The sequence below is a fragment of the Cornus florida genome, unplaced genomic scaffold (assembly GCF_030987335.1).
Source record: "Cornus florida cultivar Cherokee Brave unplaced genomic scaffold, ASM3098733v1 CherokeeBrave_3.0.0_Hap2_Chr09, whole genome shotgun sequence".
In the NCBI taxonomy this organism is placed as follows: domain Eukaryota; kingdom Viridiplantae; phylum Streptophyta; class Magnoliopsida; order Cornales; family Cornaceae; genus Cornus; species Cornus florida.
The window spans coordinates 42,543,599-42,559,950 of record NW_026775579.1 but is presented as its reverse complement, the minus strand read 5'-3'; the positions used below and the strand labels follow the sequence as shown (position 1 = coordinate 42,559,950).

Here is a 16,352-nt window from a genome sequence, read left to right as displayed (position 1 = left end):
GTATTAGCTGGGATAACATTCAGAACCGAGTCATTGTCAACCAAGACTCGGTTAACAAGTTGGCCTTCTACCCATACCTTCACATACAAAGGCCTTAATTGTTAAGGCATTGCAAGCAAAGGTTTCTCAAAGATTACTTTCTCTCCGATTCTGAAGAAAGAATTGATAAATTCTGAATTGGCTGAGTTTCTTTCTCCTTGACATTACCTTTACCTTCTGCTTCCTCATTCTTTTCAGTACTCTCAATTGATGCCGATGGGGCCTAAAACATTGCTGGTAATACGAATGCCATTTTATACGACATTTTATCTGGGAAACTGCCAAACTGATTTCTAAACTCATTTTTGCGTCTGGGCCATTTCGGCTGATGCTCTTCTACCTCATCCGGTTGATCTTTATATGGAATACTAACCTGCTCAGCCAACTTCTCTTGGCCCACCTTTTCTGCTTTCCTTTTCTTCTCGGCCCTACTCCTTTGTTCCCTGCATTTCTAAGATCGAGTAGGGCCTCTACTCTGATATTGTTGAACTTTAGGGAATTTTGGGTGATTGACTCGAGTCAATCTATCCTCGGCCATGTCTGTCCTTGGTCTTACAGTTCGTACTTTATGTGAATCGACTCCCTTTTGTACCTAAATTTCTAATTGGACAGGCGAGAGCCGTTTAAAACTGGGATGCCGATACTAGGAATGGAATCGGCTAGATATATATTCTTACCGATCCTGCTTTTCTGCCTTCACATGACTGCTGCTGGAATCATCCTTCCGAGGCTCTTCACCGGGCTTAATTGGGAATGTAAGCCTCTCAAGAATTTCTTTCCTCCTCGGTTGAACCTCCATTAGCTCTTCTTCCTTAGGTTTCTGTTTTCCCTTATAATTTGGGCAACAGCCATGGCCTATCAGGACTAATTGAGCCTCTCTTAATTGTTTCTACAATTCTGCCATCTTTTCTGGTGTCGCATTTGATAAAGGGAACTCACCTGACATCTTCTCAGCCTCCTGCCGGATTTCTCGCTTGGCTAAGCTTATTACATTAGTAGATGTGATTATAGGGAATGGATTGGTATCCACCTTCATGATGTCTGAAGTTTTCTCCGGGAATTTTAAAGTACCTTCATCAATAGCTTTCTGCAATACACCTCATAGAACAGTACAATCATTAGTAGCATGGTTCCAAGAGTTATGATACTTACAATACTCTTTCCCTTTCAGGTCACTTGCCGATGGAATCTTATGCCTCTTAGGCAAAGATATCATTTTATCGGTCATCAAGTGATCAAAGATTTGATCTGTTTTTGATAAGTCAAAAGAGTAGATTTTCCCAATATCGGCAGCTCCTTTCCTTACTGCCGATGTTGATGTTACATTACCCCCGGTTAGGTTTGATCAATGCCTCACAGATGTATGGCTTCTTAATATTGACCTAAGCAACGTTAGCTTCTAATTCATCACCAACTTCTGCGGAGAACACCTCATAATTAAGGTCTTTGTAGTAAGTACCTTTAGAGGAATTCTTCCTTTCTTTCTCTTCTTTAAGTATCTCCTCATACCGAGTGGCCCTGTCTGCTAAATCGAAGAGATCTTGAAATTCAACCCCATCAAACCTCTTGCGATGTTCAATGTCTAAACCATTTAATGCCAACTTGATATATTCTGGTTCTGGAAAACTTACTCGACATTTGATTTTAGCTTTTCTGAACCTGGCCACAAAAGTTTCAACCAATTCGCTCGGCAACTGAGATAATCGAGATATATCTGTCAGCGTAGCTTCTGTCTCTGTTCGGTAGAATTGAGTATGGAAAGCTTCTTCCATTTCATCCCATGTCTGAATAGAATTAATTGGTAAATTACTATACCATTTAAATGCCGCTCCAGCGAGAGGACTAAAGAATAACCTCATCCTCAACCAAGGATTGGGACCTGTTTCACCACATTGTGCTGTGAACCCTGCAATGTGCTACACCATAGAAAAAATCTCTTCACCACTATACATAGAAAAATTGGGATACCGATAATTTCTGGGTAACTCGTGGGCATCAACATGATCAGGACAAGGCTTTCTGTATACTGGCTGAGCACGTCTGTGTCCCTGTGCTACCTCAGCCTGTATTAAAGCTAGAATTTGAGCCCTACCGATCCCCGTATTTTGGTCTGGAGGATCATTTGGGTGAAGTGGAACAAATGAGTTTACCCATTCTCGTTGTAGATTTGCATTTACATGCCCCCCCCCCCCCCCCCAGCAGCCGCCGATGGTACCAATGGATTAACCCTACCTTGGTTCTGGTTGCCCAACTCTTGCTGATCTCTTAAAGGAAGAATCGGCTGCATATGTGGGCATTGCACATTTTGATTCTGTTGAAGATTTACTGGTGGCTGATACACCGGCACAGTAGTTATTGCCGGTGGATCTGATAATATCGGTGGATTACCAATCGGCATGCCGATAGTAGGGTTCGGCACATTGCCGATTGTGATGCCGAGAGTTGCGTTTGGCGGTACGATGCCTGTTGATGCTGTTCAAGGCCCTTGAGATATATGTATCAATGGTGCCAAAATACGTTGAAATATGGATTCATTAGCGTGGGATGTTTCAGCTTGATTATGTCGGCTTTGATTAGCCGATATACTAGTTTCAAGTTTCTGCTTCATCTCATGTATTTGAGCAAACACCATTTGATTTAACTCCCCGGTCATTGACTTCATCTCCTGTATTTGAGAAATCAACATTTGATGTGACTCCCCCATTTGGGACTTTACCTCGCTGATCTGAGCTTAGTAGCTATCAAATTTCTGCATGATTGCTTCCAATACCCGACCCAAAGGAATGTTGGATGGAATAGATGAATCGACTTCATCGCCTATGCCAATTTGCTAGTTTTCTTCATCAGTGTTATCACCTGTACACACACCTTTCAAATTTCTTAGCCTAGGAGGCATAGTTACTATAATTTACTCACCTAGTGGGGTCCCACCGGGCGCGCCAAGAATGTTGACGCTAAAATCGACTCCTAAGATTCGATTCAGAATTGATGTAATACGGGCGTGCCAGAACCAATTATATGGTTCGAGGTTAAATAGTCAACTGTAGTATCTTTGGGAAGGTTGACTTTCAGACGATGCGAGGATAAAGAGAATAGTAAAACTCCTCTTTTAGTTCAAGAATTGCCTTAATTAAAAGGATTTTTATAATGAATAATTTATAGTAACGTTTTGAGAATAGAAAGGGGAAAGAAATAGATATAGAAAGAAATATAGAGAGAAAGATTGAGAGAGAGAGAGAGATAGAACGAGATATTGAGAGAGAGAGATAGAGATAGAGAAAAAATAGTAAGGATGTTATTCTAGGAAAGGCTTGAGAAAACAATAACAATATTAAAATGATTCTGATGGTACTGGGCCTCTATCTCAACATGCCTCTTTCATTATTTATAGAATAATTCATAAAACAAACTCCTATGCATAAGCATTCTAAATACATCAAACTCTATCAAATAACTAATTACTAATTTCAAACAAAATCTAAATCCATCGATAAACACAAACATAAATAAACCACTTGGTATACATTATCACTACACTTCCTATCTATTTGTTACTTCAACTTATCCAATCCAATTCCATCTGTAACGTTTTTGCACAGAATCTATGCAAAACTCAATCTTCTTCTAACTACATCATTGCTGTCCCAACCACAGTCCAAGTCTATTGTTCAGTTCATGTAGAGTAAAAATGTCTTCTAGCCCAAACTTATTACATTATTTCTTCAGCCCAGTATCTTCTTACGGCCAAAACCTCTGCCACGTCACTGTTCATCAGGCTAATTGTAGTCCAAGCCTAATTACCAAAATGGGTGTCAACACTCTTGAAGCTTAAAATGATCTTAATTGCATGTAAATGTCTAAAATGAATATAGAAAGAACAAGCATGCTATTTTATGACATTATGTTCATTATATGCAGTTTGATAGGGGGTCATTTTTCAAATACCACTCCACTTGCTTATGAATACATCAATGTTTTGTCGTTATCAAAAAAGGGGAGATTGCTGACCTTAAGGATTTCATCCAAGGACAGTCTAGTTGTTTTGATGAATAAAAACCATTAATGGGCTGTTTAAGGATTAATGTTTACCTTGAGTGCTATAGATTATTCACATTCAAAGAATGACCTCAATGAAGCTATAAAGATCATTTCAAGTATTCCGTTATTCAAGATCACATCAAGTAAAGCAATGGATATAAAGAAAACATGAAGTTGTAAGGAACTAAATGCAAAGTCCATCCAAAGATAATTTAGACAATAATGAACAAGCAAGTAACTTAAATAAAGGAAAAAATCAAGAATACCTCAAAATATATACGATCATGGACAAAGCATGAAGAAAGGGGTAGATAAGATGGTGAGTGTTTATGACTCAATGTCAAAGTATTTATGAATCCATTTTAAGCTCATCTGTATAGGATCATGCATATCATCATTATCATTCATGAGTTCCTATATCCATTAACAATAGGCTATGAACTTCATCATATATATTTGACATATAAAGTCATTACTAAAGAATGAGTTAGTTCAAGCTTACATAAACTTTGAAAGAACTCAACACTTGAGCTAGAAATGCTAGGACCATGCACATCAATCAAATGATCTATTTTGGTCTCTAAAAAGTAGAGTCTAAGGCTTAAAACTTAATTACTCATCTATAAACCTTTTATTACCATAACTTGGTAACAGACTATAGGACCCTTATATACGCCTCATGAAAAACTAAGTTTTTGGCTAAGTGTGAAAAATGAATTTTTAAAGTAAATATTTTTTCAAGATAATTTTTCCCGGTAATTACTCCTTACACTTCAAATAGCCTAATGTGATTTTATGAGAATTTATTATCCATTTTACATTGTCCTACACGGAGAATCAAGATTTACCAAAACTCTCGGGAATCCCAATTTGTACTAAAACTGAATTTTCACATATTAATTTAGTTGGATTTCAATTTTCTTATATTTTTTATTAAATCCAAATGGGGGGGTACTTCCTTATTTACATTGTAAACTTATATGAGAAACATTAGAATGCATTAAAAGAGCTTTTGTTCTTCATTTTCTCATCCTCTCTCATTCATATTACTCATATATAAAACTTGAGAGATTCAATTAATGATTAAAATGATTTTTGTTCTTGTTCGAATCTTCATAGAGTTTTTCCTCATTATACTCTTGAGAGATTCTATTAAGTATATAAGAGTTTTTGTTCTTCACTTATATCATCTTCTCTCATTCATAGAGTATTGAGTTTAATATATATTCATATATACTCTAATTGTGAGCTGAAATTTGTCCATCTATCTTTGAGAGATTTCTTTTACTTCATTGTTCTTATTACAATCAATTGTAAAGGGTTGGTTTGACCCACCGGGTTGGTGTGATCCAAAGAAAGACTAGGAGAAGTTTGTTCTCTTAGCAAAGAAAAGAAACAAGGTCTTACTTCATGTAAATGTTTGCTCTCCACTCGTAAGGAAAAGCCACAGTGGACTAGGAAGTCTCAAGAGGGGTCTTAAGCCAAAGAGTAAAGTTTCCGAACCTCGCTAAAATCGCTAAGTCATTGTTTGCAATTTCTCTTCCCTAATCTCTTTTATAATTGTACTATTAATTATTTACTTTCATATCTTGATTATTGCATAATTGCTTAAAATGTTGATTAGAAATTATAAATCTATAAATTGCAAAAATTAGTCATTGACTCAATTCACCCACTCTAGAGTTAATTCTTGGATAACACTAACTATTTTTCTTAAAAGACGTCTATACAGTTAAAAAATATCTACACATATATGTCTCAACAACTTCTTCCTCTAAGCAATGTGAGACATCATAATTACCCCCCTTGATTCAGCAAACTAACAGGACTCGGATGAGTTTCTGCTCACTCTCCCCATTTTATGCTACAAATCGACTTTTCGTTTGGATTACGTTATCATAAAATATCCGAAAGGACTGTTTTTAGTACAATACGACTAGAGTAGGACTCGATTATAGTAGATAAAGTATTTAGGAAAATAATGAATATTTATTGGTCGCTGAATACTACATAATAGGTACCCAGGTTATTTAACATTTCTCTATGTTTTGTGTGAATACCATTGAGGTGGTTTTCTCTACGCTTCAAATATTTTTTATTTGTTATTTGAGTATTGCTATCAAGACAACAAGAGTCATTAGCTGAGCTGTCCCTATTATATTATTGGATTGGTACAAATTTTTTGAGATATATAAAAAATAAAATAAATAATTTATTATATTTTTCAATTTTGTAGTTAAATATGGAAAGTACATGACACTTGTCATGATGAGCTCTCAATGGCAGTTCTCTATTTATAGTCAATAAGATATTTAAATAGAAAATATAGGATGGCGTGTTCTCAATATGTAGCCGTGCCTAGTACTCTGTTTTCCTTCTTTCACTTACCAAAATATATAAAAACTGTTCTGATCAAAATCAATAAAAAACTGTTCTGATCAAAATCAAACGGCCAAGGAAGGCATGCTTCTGATCATGGATCACTACAAATGAGGATATTGTCCCAGTTAGAAAGGAAACTTCCAACCCTAGGTCCTATAACCACAGGACACCACCGAAGCTAGACCAAAAAATACTTCAATCTTTCTTCAATATTAATGATATGCATCACCGACTAATTAAATGGTAACATATAATAGATATGACCTAATGAAATAAATAACCTTTTACTCTCAAGATATAATTGTGTAACCTATGGTAATCATCCAAAGTCAATTGAAACAAATAACTCTTAAGGGTCCAGAAAATCTTTCGTCTGTCCTTGGGGATCCTAGACATTAATCCTCTCGTGCCTGCTAATTGATGTACCTGAGATGCATTTCCTTTAACTCCTGAAAAAGACATTCTATGAAACGGATTAGAAGTGTCAGTCATCCTAAAATTAGACTTCATTTCTTGTCGCTTATATTCATTTGTTGGAGAAGGGCAATCACTCATTCACTTGTTGGAGAAGGGCAATCACTCATTCTTAAAACCAGTGTTCTCAAGACCAAGACCCAAGAGTTCGTTGGAAAAGAGGGGAGAAATCTCCGGTCCTAGTTCTCCTGTAGCTGGATCCTCCAAAACCACAAGAATCCTTACATAGAATGGGATTCCAACTGTAGTGGGATCCTCCGTAATGGGATTCCAACTCAGCACCTACTGAGTGAGATTTTGAGAAGAGTTGCTCTTTGGCGGGCACAGTACAATGAAAGTTGACTAGACATGGTTTTTTGCTACTCATGTACATACATATATATAAATATACATACTTTTCCAGTCTCAGCTGAACAACTTCCATGAACAGATGAGGCAAATGCACTACCGACGTCAATATGGGCAAGTAAACATTCAATGTAATATCAAGCTTCTGAACCATGTTCAACAACAATAAAATAATAATAATAATAATTAAAAAATAAATAAATAAATAAAAAATCTCAAACTCAGCAGTGGCTATAAAATTGCAAGCTTTCAGAAAAGAGTATTAATGAAAACCCTCTGGGTTTTACGAACTAGGGTATGGGAGTTGCGCGAGACTAAGACAACTGTCATGTACACAGCAATTTCAACTGCTAATTTGTGATTAAACGGGTAGACATCTCAGAGAACAACAGACCCTTCATTCTTACCACTAAGACAGACAAACTGAAGAAGAAATTTAATGAGTAGAAGCAAAGAAAAAGTTCAAGAGAACACTAAAATATATGTGAAAGTCACACGCTCAATATATCTAATAAATGACAGTTCCTTTTTCCTTTTTTAATGTTTGTGTTAAACATGCATTCCACAATTCTATTTGTAGATTATTCACATAAAAAAGCATTCAACAGACTCAGCCATACATGACAGAGGTATCTCCAGGCTCCAGCTCTTTAGCCTCCACAGCAGGAGCCACAGGCAGGAAGAGAACCTATAAGTTTAGTGCAAGAAATTTTTAATTATATATAATTTGAAAAACAAACATTAGAAACAGAAAATCTATAAAGAAATTAGCAACTTACTATGGTCAATTCCTCGAACATTGTCTAATCCACGAGGTGGCCCACGTGGACCACCACCATATGGACCTCTTCCAGGACCTCCTGAACCGCCATCATCCCATTTCTTGCCAGAACCTGAGCCTTTTTTGTAATCATCCGATTTTTCCATCTGAAATAATTAAATGCATAGGAATTAAGTATTTAACTAAAAGCAAGTGAGGATTTAAAATATGGAAACTCAAAATTACCGAAAACATTGTTGCAAAAAATACGCCAATGAAGTTAACGATAGCCCAGAAGAAATCAGTGATTGTTCTCAACCTCCATATAGATCGCTGGGACTTCACAACACCTAAGGAAACAAATAATATTAATCAATACCAGTTCACAAGAGGAAATTAGCACTGCTGAATAAAGTCAGTGAATGACATCATATTTTGCATGACAGGTATATTGAAAAAAAGAACATATTGCTCAACAATTCCCCGAACACCGCGCATTTATATTTGTCACACAAAGATAAGAATGCAACATAGTCGTGTAATCTATTATCTTGTCTGAAATATTAATCAAGTCTGGCACCTTCACTGCCCCTCCCTTGCAAATTGCAACCAATTGAGCATACACGTGTATCAAGAGGCAACACCCTAGGTAATTGTTGATAATATATATTGATCTATAAACCTTGTTAACGGTGAACAAACAGATAATAGGGGTAATAGGGTGTTGGAGAATATAAATAATAAAGTTACACACACTCTAAAAGCTCAGATGTCTAGGGTAATGTGGTGTTAGAGGATATAGGGAATAAATATTAAAGCTACACCGCTAAAGCTTTTAGACATCCCTTTAATCGATGTAGAAAATATTTGCAGCCAACTCATTTTAAAAAGCAGAATTGAGAAGACACTAAAACCTACTCTCAAACTCCTTCAAGTAGGGGTGGGACTTGGGCAGGGGCCAAGGGGTTAGCCCACGCTAGACCCAAGGTTCTAGCACCTCAGCCCGCGACAAGCCAAAGTCCCAAGAAACCCATTGCATCTCAACTCACGCCATACCGCGGAGGTTTCATGGGTTTTTGGGTTTCTCAGGTCATCCAAAGTTTTAATAACCTATTGATAATAAACATTACAAAAAATAAAATGTTGAAGTATGTAACTATATACACATGACATGAAATAAAACCAATCATCTCTTGTTTTTGAGACTTCGGGTGATTAAAACTTGTGAGAATATAATTTTGAAAGAACTCAATCTTATGGGGTCGTTTGATAACGTTTACGTTTTTGTGTTTCTTATTTTCTAGTTCTTTTGTAGTTTTTTAAAATTGTTCAATGTTTGGTAACATTCATTTGTTTCTTGAATTTATAAACAGTAAATCAGTAACATATTTGGTAAATAATGAGGACCCAATCCATTGTTTTGATTTTTTAAAGCTTTTAGCAATAAAAAATGAAAAATAAAAATTTACTCATATAAAATCATTTAAAAAATAATAATAGTGCATATAATACACTCCTCGCATAAAATAATAACAATAGAGTTCTAGAACCCAAGGGTTTCTTGAATTAAATAAGGCAGGCAGTATTAAGTAATGAAGAATGAAAACAATAAGACAAGAAATGGAGGTGGTTTGAATTTGAAGAGTACCGACCAGCTCATGGCCTACCTCCAAAAGAACGTTACTCTCGATCTCTCTCTACCTACCTCTAGTTCTATATATATACATATATATGTATGGTATGTATATATATGTATATGTCTTTCTGGAAAAATTTGCAGAATGTAATATCGAATTCTGAAAATTTTCATATATATGAGATTTCAAAGAGTATTAATTCAATATATGGGAATTGAAGCGAACAGGAGAGAAGGAAATTAGAATCCTGGATGAGGCCATTGCGAGGAGGATCTCTTCAAATTTGTTCCATTAGACTGTGATATTGCTTAGCCTATTATTATGAACTGAAACTACGAACAAGAATTGCTGGAATTTTGATATGCTAGCAGTATCTTCCATGAAAAAAGTTAGAGAGGGAAAGAGGGAAGAGGCAATTTGGAGATAGAAAATTGTTTGGGGCTTGGCTGCCTTTATAATTTTTTCCAACTGCAATCTGCAGGACATATAAAAAATCTACTTTCTCAATCTATGGGTTGTCCTTCGTTGCAGAAGATCATGAATGAGAGGCGAAAGAAGAAGGGTCTTCACATAGAGACCGTGAAAAAGAAGAGAGAATGGAGCGAGTTAAAAAGGGTGAGGAGAGATCTATAAACGAAGATGTCTGCCCATGCGTATAAGTTGGGAACATACTTCCTGTGTTTTGGTGAAAAATAAGTAGAAACAACTTTTTTTTGTTCCTAAAAATTGAGCCTTTTGAGAACATGTTTCCAAAATTTTAAAATAGAAATAAGATTACCTAATATATTTAAGTGAACTATTTGTGTTTTTTAACATTTTGGTAACAAGAATGTTTCTTTAACTAAAATTCAATTATTATAAATTTTTACTTTAACAATTTATGGCAAGCATGTCAAAGTTAGGTTAATACCTGCAGCACTATAAACCATACAATTTAGCTTTTTTTTACATAAACAATGTATAACCTTAAAATATAATAAAAAATTAGACTTTTCTTGTATTTCGGGTGCCTCGAGTTGTTCGGGTTAGTAAAACATTTGCTCAAATACTGCCTAAAATAAACTCAGGCTCCAATATTTAAACTCAGTCCCAATCCATTGTCTAAGTACCCCATGCTCGTAAAATTTTCGGACGGAACTTGGGTTAGGCCCACCCAAGTCCCACCCCTACCTTCAAGACCTGGGTGTTTAAAAATCCGAAATATGTTCTTCAAAAATTCTCATCTTCAATCAATGACCAAAGTCACCAAACAACATATAAGTAAGTAATCACATTTCTAAAAAGCATTATTTTGCATACATAACATTAACAATGTGAAAGCGGGACACATGCAAATAGCATCACCAACAGCTACTTTGGAGGAACAAGCTTACAAGCAGCTAAAAGTTATTGAAATGTATGTTGAAAAAGTAAAAGAAAATAAAATGGATACAAAAGGTAGAGTTGACAAACTTGAGGGCTCAAAAAATAAGCCTCAATATGCATGGCTAATTACAATGCTATCTCCATCCTTATTATTGCAGCCAGTAAAACGAATTTTGCAGGCAAAACATAAATTACCCAACAATCAAGTTGAATCCTTCTTTTGTTTTCTTTTTTCTTTTCCTTTCAAAGTTTTAAATATGGCTATTGATTAGCAATTCGTATTGTTCAATTCAATAAAAGGCTCAATATACAATCAGCAAATCCCTAAATTAAATAGGAAGGAGGCAATCTGAAGGCATAATGTTAGCAGTCCATTGAGTATACTCAGCTCATTGAGTTTTTTTGATGGCCAATACCAATCATATAAATTTTTGTTATTTGAATCTTGACAATATATATTCAACTCGGGTATGCTAAGATTGTTTGGATTTGATCCAAGCTTCTAAGGATGAAGCTATCCAACTTATTGCTACCCTACTGGAAGGTGTTGTTGGGATATTGGCAGAAGTTCATTGGTTGAATGATACAATTGTGGTGGTCAATTATATGGCCGTGTGGATGGCTTAATGCGCAAGCTAAGAGTTTGATAAGGCAATAAACAAACTTTAAGGAAAGTAATTGATAAGGAATGAATTGCTTTGTGCTAGCGACAAGTCAGGTATCCAAATTCCAAAGGCGGCAACTTTGGCCTATAAATTAGGCATAACATGCAATAAAAGATAGAGATCCCGCTGAGATCCTTCAGAGATCCCGGAGAGATATTCTGATCAAGAGGGTAAAGTCAGAATAAGTTATATTAGTTTTTTGTGTGAAGAAATCCTTTTTTGAGCAATCTTCAAGAGAGATATTTAAAGTTCGTCTTTGGGTGGGTTTTCTTCTTTATGTAAACCATATAATTATTGGGGATTTTTTTTTGGAGCGGTCGGTGAGCTTTTTTTGGTCGGTGATGTTTGATTGTGAGAAGAGTCATTCTTGTTTGGAAGAACCAAAACGTTCTTCAATTTGTAATCTTCTTCTATATAGTGATACGGATCATCATCGCCTGTGGACGTAACCCTATTTGTGAGGGTGAACCATGTATAGATCTTGTCTTGTGGTGTGTGTTTCTTTTCATCTTTATTCATATCTTTCTGATATTAGGATTTGCCATCGTTGTGTGTATATTTGTTTGGGTCACTTTTGCACAATAGATTGGTATCAGAGGTTTCCGTTGTTGCACAACAGATTGGTGTCAGAAGCTTCCATTGTGCCTAACAAGTGGTATCAGAGTCTAGGTTGCAAACTAGGGTCTTTTGGGATGGCTCCAAATCCATAAGATATGAAGTTGAGAAATTTGATGGTAAGAACAACTTTGGGATGTGGCAAGTTGAAGTGAAGGATATTCTTGTTAAGGAAGGTTTGATAAAAACCTTGGATGATAATCCTGATCCAATGAAGAAAGACGAATGGGAAAAACTTTCTATGGAAGCTTGTTCCACGATCCGATTGTGTTTGTCAAAGGAGATCAAACATAACGTGATGACAGAGATGTCAGCAAAGGAGATTTTGGAAAAGCTTGAAAAACTCTATTTGGAAAAGTCGCTTACAAATCGGATCAATCTCAAGAAAAAGTTCTACCGTTTCAGCATGAAGGTGCAAGACCGCCTCAACGAGTTTAATAGGCTTCTCTCGGAACTATTAGACATGGAGGTAAAAATGGATGGCGAAGACAAAGTCTCGGTTCTCTTCCCACGAGGTATAATCACTTGGTGACTACTATGTTATATGGGAAGAAGACCGTAGTCCTGGATGGGTCAAATCAACACTTCTCTCTCATGAGAATCGGAGAAAAGTGTCCGAGATTGACAGAGACGGAGAGGCCACAGTCTTAGCTGCAAGGGGGAGGACAGAAAATCGAGGCACAGATTCAAATAACTCTAGGTCCAAATCAAGGAATTACAAGGACAAGAAATGTTACTACTGTCATAAGTTAGGACACATCATTATGCATTGTCTCAAATAGAAGGCAAAGAATGGGAATGGCAAAGAGAAGGTTCAAGAGGTAGCTTTTGTGGTAGTTGCTACAACAAGTGATTCAGAATATGATGATTATGTTCTCATAGGACCCTTATGTTCAAGTATGTCATTTAATGGCAGTTGGATTCTTAATTCGGGTTGTTATGTTCATCTATGTCCCAATAGGGATTTTTTCTCCTTCTACAAATAGGTGAAATGTGGTTTTATTTTGACAGTTGATGGAAAAGCCTTCAAAATTTTAGGAAATGGAAAATGCAAAATGGGTTCGTAAGAACATTGTCAGGTGTGCGACATGTACTTGATCTGAAAAAGAGCCTTATTTCAGTAGGTGTGCTAGACAGCGAAGGTTACAAGGTTGTAACAGAGGGTGGGGTTATGTGGGTCGTGATGGGTTCTCTTGTGGTGTTACAAGGAATCAAGGTGGGAAACTTGTATATTCTCTAAGGGAATACAGTAACAAATGGAGCTATTATGGGGTCTTCTACAGTGAGCAGAAATCTGCATTTGGGTCTTGGAAAAGGAGTTACAGAGAAGATAGACGATCTTAGTTCTCAAAAGGGTTATGAGGGAGCTACGCAACGTTATGGGTGAATGAAATCCGTTTTCAGATGGTAACAGAAATTGCAGCAGTCCTTACAAGGAGGCAGACCCATGAGGACAGATGTGGTGATAACTTGTAACAATCTTGGTGAGAATAACATAGCCCATTTGAGTGCTATTAAAATGCGTGGGAAACAAGTAGTTGATCACATTAGTGATGCGAGGGAAAGTCAGGGACGTCCTATTCTCCACAAGGGTGAGAAGATGACTTTTCATTACCAATCGACAGTTTGTGGGCAGTTGGCGAAGGTTGCCAGAGGAGATGTCAAACTTAGAGTTTCTGAGGATGCTTTTGATAAGTATTTAGAGTTTTACAAGAATATTGGAGGCATGTTTGTGGCTGCGTAAGACGTGTTTGGGTTAAAGAAGGAGATCCCAAGGGTTACGTTTGAGGAGGACTCAAACTTAACTAAAATTCTTCAACAATTTTTTCGATGGCGATGATGATGGCATTTTTTTATGATTATTACTCATGTTGTGGTGGAGAAAGTCTCTTTATGGTGGTGCTTTATCATTTGTGTCAAGGTGGATATATTTTGCCAAGGTGGAGATTGTTGGGATTTTGGAAGAATTTCATTTGAATGATACAATTGTGGTGGTCAATTATATGGCCGTGTGGATGGCCTAATGCTCAAGCTAAGGGTTTGATAAGGAAATAAGCAAACTTTAAGGAAAGCAATTGATAAGGAATGAATTGCTTTGTGCCAGGGACAAGTCAGGTATCCAAAGGCGGCAACTTTGGCCTATAAATTAGTCATAACTTGCAGTAAAAGATAGAGATCCCGATAAGATGCTTTAGAGATCCCGAAAAGATGCTTTAGAGATCCCACAAAGAGATTCTAATTAAGAGGGTAGAGTCATAATAAGTTCTATTGGTTTTTTGTGTGAAGAAATCCTTTTGTGTGCAATCTTCAAGAGAGATAATTGAAGTTTGTCTTTGGGTGGGTTTTCTTCTTTATGTAAACCATATAATTATTGGGGATTTTTCTTGAGAGCCTTCAGTGAGTTTTTCTTCGTTTGGTGGGTGACGTTTGATTGTGAGAAGAGGGATTATTGTCTAGAAGAACCAAAACGTTCTTCAATTTGTAATCTTCTTCTGTATAATGATACGGATCATCATCGCCTGTGTGTGGACGTAACCCTATTTGTGAGGGTGAACCACGTATAAATCTTGTCTTGTGGTGTGTGTTTCTTTTCATCTTTATTCATATCTTTCTGTTATTAAGATTTGCCATCGTTGTGTGTATATTTGTTTGGGTCACTTCTGCACAACAGATTGGTGTCATAGGTTTCGTTGCTGCCCAACATATTGGTATCAGAAGCTTCTGTTGAGCCCATCAGGTGTAAATCAAGATTGGGCCACTAATTTCTGAGACTACAGTTTTAACCCAAAAATACCGTATATGTAACTACAACCAAATAAAAATATATATATATATATTTACTTGGATGAAACAATGTAATATTAAATCTGATTTTGAATCATTGTGAGTTTGTGACCCATTTCTTACAATTTTAAAATTAGCAGGAAAATAATTAACCCATCCCTCAATTTAAGAACGACAATCAAGACTAATAGAATTCAATTAAGTAAAATGAATCCCAATAAATACTACAATAAAAATCGTAAGTAGAACCAAAAAAATTCAGGAGCTTAGGACCACTCAGCACAAAATCTCAATTACAACAACAATTAGCGATTGAAAATTCAAAAAGTGATTGCAATAACAACCGTTTTCAAACAATAATGTAGAGAAATCCCTAAAAGATATTGAACAATCGAACGAGATGAAACACTAATTTCAAAGAATCCAGAGCATGTAAAGAGCGATAGATATCGAGATCATACAGACAGTTCTTGAGATAGAAAATCAGACTGAATTGTAGAGATAGAAAATCAGGCTGAATGTAGAGAGAGAATGTACCTCTTTCGACGTAAGCCATGGGAGCTCTTCCAGGGTCTTCTTCTCTCGGCTCTTCGAAGAGTCTATCGACTCCATCCCACCCTTTTTATTGTTGTGGGGGTAAAGTGCAAATAACCCCCCTGTACTATTGACAAATTGCAACTAACCCCCCTAAACTAAAAAAAACCCCCTAAACTATGAATTTGTTGTATTTCAGTCCATTCCGGTGACCGACTTAACCGGAAAAATAAAAAGTCTGAATTGCCCTTATTATTATATATATATATATAAAGAAATAAAATAATAAATAAACATATATATATATATATATATATATATATATATATATATATTTCTGGTGTGTTTCTGAATTTATATATATGTGTTTATATATATATATATAACATTGGAGATTGAAGAGAGAGAGAAGCATCAGGCTGGAGATTGAATCATGAAGAAAATGAAGGAAAAAGATGGTGGCGGCGGCGGCGATTATGGTGACGGAAGAGGAGGTAAGTCGGCGATTATGGTGACGATGCGGAGTCGACGCGTCAAAACCCAAATCATCCTCGTCGCCGCTGGGATCTCGCTGCCGTCATCTCCTGCGCCTGCCCCGCCACCGTCTCTTGCGGTGACAGCTGGAACGAGCTCGGATGGTGGAGAGGACCGGCGAGCAAGGTGGGCTGAACGGCAATGGGCTGGTTCGGCCATGGTTAACTCGCGGCGATG

The 16,352-nt window shown here is 36.5% G+C and overlaps 1 protein-coding gene across 3 annotated transcripts; it reads right to left on the bottom strand.

Moving 5' to 3' along the window:
- Window positions 1-3,483: 3,483 nt before the first annotated feature.
- On the bottom strand, window positions 3,484-15,729 carry LOC132273752 (uncharacterized). Of its 3 annotated transcripts, none has more exons than XM_059774801.1 (5): window positions 15,645-15,729; window positions 8,288-8,391; window positions 8,061-8,208; window positions 7,902-7,969; window positions 3,484-3,832 (listed from the first exon to the last, which is right to left on the bottom strand). In XM_059774801.1, the coding sequence occupies exons 1-4, from the start codon at window positions 15,661-15,663 to the stop codon at window positions 7,932-7,934; spliced, it is 309 nt and encodes a 102-aa protein (XP_059630784.1). In that variant the 5' UTR covers window positions 15,664-15,729; the 3' UTR covers window positions 3,484-3,832; window positions 7,902-7,931. The 3 variants fall into 3 exon arrangements, with proteins under 3 accessions (XP_059630784.1, XP_059630783.1, XP_059630782.1); XM_059774800.1 differs by lacking the exon at window positions 3,484-3,832 and adding an exon at window positions 6,570-6,908; XM_059774799.1 differs by lacking the exon at window positions 3,484-3,832 and having other exon boundaries at window positions 7,726-7,969.
- Between the last annotated feature and the right edge of the window lie 623 nt (window positions 15,730-16,352).

Bases quoted from the DNA above. Each gene is read 5' to 3' on its own strand.
- LOC132273752 (XM_059774801.1), bottom strand. The intron at 8,209-8,287 runs GTAATTTTGAGT...TAATTATTTCAG, and splicing joins TTTTTGCAACAATGTTTTCG to ATGGAAAAATCGGATGATTA. The intron at 7,970-8,060 runs GTAAGTTGCTAA...CTAAACTTATAG, and splicing joins TGTTCGAGGAATTGACCATA to GTTCTCTTCCTGCCTGTGGC.